The sequence below is a fragment of the Limulus polyphemus genome, unplaced genomic scaffold, assembly GCF_000517525.1.
Source record: "Limulus polyphemus unplaced genomic scaffold, Limulus_polyphemus-2.1.2 Scaffold5285, whole genome shotgun sequence".
In the NCBI taxonomy this organism is placed as follows: domain Eukaryota; kingdom Metazoa; phylum Arthropoda; class Merostomata; order Xiphosura; family Limulidae; genus Limulus; species Limulus polyphemus.
The window spans coordinates 20,213-25,558 of NW_013670895.1; the positions used below are offsets into that span (position 1 = coordinate 20,213).

The window sequence follows — 5,346 nt, forward strand, 5'->3', positions numbered from 1 at the left end:
TTTGTTAACAGTATAAGTGCAAAGTGATTTTCATGTTATACATTTCAAATGTTTGTTTTCAATAAAACTTTATTATATTTTTTCTGAATCTGTCAATTTGACCAGCCTTGTAACCACCATAAAAAATTAGGAAATAAATTTAAATTATGCTTTTTTGAGTCTAGAATGACTACAGATTATAACACAAATGTTTAGTCTAAATACCTTAAAATCTCATAACATTATACACTTATATATATTTATTATTCTTTATTATATTGACCTTCCAGCCATGGCTGGCTAACAACACAGAAGTTACAACAATGAGACACATGTACACTCATGATATCCTATCCAATAATTTAAAACTGACCTTTAGTCTTTACAAAATGACTTGTTTGGCTGTGTTTTAATGGACTAGTATTTTGTAAAATACAGTCACATTTTAATTATTATATATGTATATAGATTATTACTATTTACAAATAACTTCTTAAACTTATTTTTCTTAAAACATAGAACAGTAAATAAAGAAGAAAGCAAACAATTATCTCTTGTAGTCACGGCCTTTGTACTCGGTTGTTACTTGACGTGGGTTGCTAAGCCTTTTAAAATTTCACATGTGGAGGATATGAAACAAAATTTTTTTTTAGGTTTTATATATATACAGTTGAATAACTAAAAAAATCATAAATTACTATATCAATACCACAGAATTGCACTATGATTTATCAAGAACAGTAACTAAGCTGCATTTGGGTCCAAAAAAATATGAAATTTGAGCTCACTAAAGACCTACCTTTTTGTTTGAAATCTTGCAGGAAAAGAACGAGATTAACACAATAACCTCTAGGGGGACATTCTGAGCTTTTGATTGGTTATTCACATCATATATAGAAATAGGTATATAAAAAGGAAGCATTTCATAAAATGGAAAGAGGTGTGGTGCACTGTGTTTGATTCAAGTACATGAGCGATATCTTAGCAAATAGATAAGATAAGAGGTTCTTATTCTATATTCTAGCTTCTCAATATTGGTAGTTTGAGTTCCTAATTCGTATGAAACTATAGACTTTCTATTTTTACATCAAAAACATCTAATTTGAACCAGTGTTACATTCAACATACCATGTGACACACAAAAATCAATGTTTAGCTGTTTTTTTAATATTAACTTTTAAATTAAGAAATTAACTAATGTATAATACTAAAATTTGAATTATAATGTACAATTTGATACCAAACTTATTAGCATAAATTCATAAAATAGTAGTTCAATAAAATTTTGAATGCGATTACATGGCCTTTAACACATGACCCGTCATGATAGGGTTAATGCATGAAATTTTATAAACCTACGTTTGAAAAAAACTTCATGTGCAGCTAGTTTTAATGTAAAGTTACAAATCTATTAGCACATAATCATCCCCAAGTTTGAAATGATACACTAGAGGGAAGGTAGCAGGTTAACAGCACCAACCGCCAACTCTAGGGTTACTCATCAACTAGCAGTATATGACCATCACTTTTATAAAGCACCTACGGCAGTGTGTTTTGCGGCAATGGATCACTTACCAAAAATTTTGAGATTCACAGTACAGCCACAGTAGGCCCTGCCAAACCAATAGTTTAATAAAAATTATGTATGGTGATATCATCACAGACTACTAAAAACATACCATCCTCACTGGGAAGAATATCAGCTTCATAACTGTCCAGTGTATCAGGATCATCCAAGTTGTGATCCACAGGAGACTCTCCAACATCACTGAAAACATGAATCAAATTTATTGGTAATGTATTAAAAACTTTCAAACAACAAAACTACAGTCTATAATATACTGTTATCATTAGTTGGCTTTAATATTCTAAACCTGATAAACAGTTCTGCTTCTGAAGTCCCTGTAACTTTCACACAACCTGTGGTGGAGACAAATCCTTCAAATATACCTTATCACAATAATATTATTAAACAGGCCTGCGAATTTGGATAATTCATAATTTAGCTATGGAGATTTTGAAAATAATATTTATTTTTTCTATCATGTAAGGATTTTTTTACAAATCGGGAAGAAAACTCTTACTTAGATAAAACTATTATTTAGTTTATCACAATGAACATTTTTTATTATTATTTTTGTTTACAAAAATACAAACAAACTGAAGAAAAGTGATGCCAAATGAATATGCATCCTCATTTCTTTTGTGAAATCTACATCTTTTAGTCTCAAAAGTACGTGTTGTGGTCTTTCTTTATGTATTGCATTATGGCATTTTGTGAAACATCTGTACGTGATGGAGAAAAATGGATATCATTTTCAGATTCAGCGTACGTGAATTACTGTAGAATATGTAAAAATTTCAAGACAATAAAACTATCATAGGCATGTGTTATCATCACAATCTCTTTTCTCACAAGATTTAAGGACTCAATCAACTGAAAGCAGATCTTGCATATACATATTGTGAACCAAGGTGACTGTCGAAATGTCCGTCTGTCTCCCATTTGTACACAGGCAAAGCTCAACATTCACTTTTGAAATGATATGAGAACTGGCACGAATAATGTTGATGCCATATTTTATTTCGCAAGCAGGATATTGTACACTAAACTGTTAGAAATTAACCACGCTATCACTCAAATTGTGATGTAACTTAAAGAATAAAAATGTACGTTTACCGTATGTAATTGTTGAGCGGCTCTTAGCATGACTGAAATGCTCAACAATTACTTTTCGCAGTGGGCTGTATAAGTAGTTCAGAGCTTTGGCTATGAGTGAAACCAAGAGTGCAACACAATTAACCTTTATAACGTCCATAAAATAATTTAAATAGATAGATTAACTTAAACTTTCCCATCACTGGGGACGGGTACTTTCGGTTGTTAAACAATATTAAGGAGAAACAGCAATAATAATCTCAATAGTGCAATGAAGTGAAATAATATTTATCAATGAACAGTGTACACACATTTTAATACTTTTAGTAATATGTTCCTTAAATATTACCTCTCATTTGTCTATGTTTAGTATCTAAATGCTGAAAGATATATCAAACCTACTCACTTCTCATCTGGTACATCAGCACTGATGTATTTCTCATAGATGATGCCACCATCAATAGGAAAGATCTCATCCTGATAGATGATAATGTTCTTAATGAGTTCATTAAATAAGTTTTGATACTGGACCTGGTTCTTGTCATCCGGTATTGGCATCAGCGATGGTCCAAAGCAAGTAGCCAGATTATAGGGGTCCATCATATTCTCATCACTGAACTCCGACACACTAACAAAAGTTACAAAGTATATTTTGATACAGGTTACCTAGACTGGACTTGAACTGTAAAACACAGAAATTCAGTCCTTCAGATTTCAGCATCACAAGGTTGTTAATCTTAAGGAAGATGAAACCGTTCAATATACTAGTTCATTAATTAAAAATATATACAGAGAAACAACAACGAATTAGAAAAATATTCCACACAACATTACAAGAAACAGAAATTTAACTAAAATTTCAACAGAACTTCAAACAGTTTAAACAAGTTAACTAACCAGTTTTTAATTTGCACTACCTAAATAGCTAGAGCAGTAGAAAAAAAATACCTAAATCTGACTAACTTTAGAGTATACTTTATGACCTCCAAGGCTAACAAGTCTAACCGTGGAAAATAAAATTAAGTAATTTATTTCTAGAGGTTTACATATTTGAAACAAACTTTTTATATATAAATACACACACCTTAAGCAATGACAAGTGATGGCTGATAAGGAAATAAGCCAGTTTAGCAGTACAACATGAAACAATACTGCAAGTTGCCAGGTTGGAAATTAAGAATTTAATCTAAATTTAAACTAAAAAAGTGAAAGGAGGATATATATAAAGTTTAGTAACAATGATATATCAACTGATTTAGAAAAATGTTAACATTCTGTGTCACACCAGTCTGAGTTTTCTTCGTTTCTTTTATATTCATGAAAATACTTCACACATGTTAATTACTTTCAGACGAGGTTTATACGAGGTTCAATTCTGTGAAGGTCAATATTTGAAAGTTATTATCTTAAACTTACATGAACTTAATAAAAATGGTTTCATCCACTGATTGTAATGTAATGCAAGATTTTTAACTTACTGGTTTAGAAAGGCAAACAAGTAACGAAGAAGTACAAACACTGCCCTTGGTAAACTAGCGATGACATCTCGAACTTTGGTGACAAACTCATGCTTTGACTCCACTTCTGAGTAAACGAAGAGAAAAAAATCCCATTAGAATTCTTACATTTTTTAACTTTTCCAATTTCTCACGGATAAGATTCTAAAAGTATATTTTATTAAAACCTGTGAATTCAAATTAATTTTACTTTAGCTTCTGGAAAAAATAGACTAAATTTTGGCTTTATTTACATCCATCTCCTCCTTGCGAGTGTTTTTGTGTTGGATAAAAGGTCTATGATATAACATAACACTAGGAAATGAGAAACATTACCAAATAATAGTTTTAATGTTTTGTGTCAAGGCTTAAGAAAAAAAAAAAAGGTCGAATATAAACACAAACATAAAAATAAAGACTTAGTTCTTTTTTTTACTTCTTTCTTAAGAAAATACATATTTGTTTAATAAAATAGTTTTTAATTAACCCAAAAATCTGGATATGAAAAGCTTTGAAACAATTAATGTTTATTCTTAGACAGAAAGTGGGTATTATTATTATTATCACACTTTGATGATAATGTACGCTTGTAAATTAATGATTTGAGCATACTAACACTCTTTCCAGAGGAAGAAAAAAATAAAACTGAAAACTTTTATAAGGAAGCTCTTGTAAAGAAGGATTTTTTACATCATGTTAAAAACTGATTACACGAGAAACTAATCAGAACAAAAAACACATTTCTAATAAATACAAAAAGTTTTAAATTTCAGTACTAACATTTGTGAAATAAAAAATTGGAAATATAGTACTTACACAATAGGTACCTTCCCCACAACAACAAAAAGATATAGTACTTACACAGTAGGTACCTTCCCACAACAACAAAGAAGATGTAGTACTTACACAGTAGGTACCTTCCCACAACAACAAAGAGATATAGTACTTATACAGTAGGTACCTTCCCACAACAACAAGGAGATATAGTACTTACACAGTAGGTACCTTCCCACAACAACAAGGAGATATAGTACTTACACAGTAAGTTCCTTTCCACAACAACAAGGAGATATAGTACTTACACAGTAGGTACCTTCCCACAACAACAAGGAGATATAGTACTTACACAGTAAGTACCTTTCCACAACAACAAGGAGATATAGTACTTACACAGTAGGTACCTTCCCACAACAACAAGGAGATATAGTACTT

The 5,346-nt window shown here is 30.8% G+C and overlaps 1 protein-coding gene across 1 annotated transcript in view; it reads right to left on the reverse strand.

The window, feature by feature from the left end:
* LOC106472380 (SLIT-ROBO Rho GTPase-activating protein 1-like) overlaps positions 1-5,346 on the reverse strand; it is a 19,328-nt gene that overhangs the window by 4,988 nt on the left and 8,994 nt on the right. The window contains exons 6-8 of the mRNA XM_013933019.2: positions 4,117-4,222; positions 3,045-3,266; positions 1,659-1,747 (exon numbers count right to left, since the gene is read on the reverse strand). Coding sequence (XP_013788473.1) covers positions 1,659-1,747; positions 3,045-3,266; positions 4,117-4,222 — 417 coding nt within the window. The remainder of the gene's footprint in view (positions 1-1,658; positions 1,748-3,044; positions 3,267-4,116; positions 4,223-5,346) is intronic.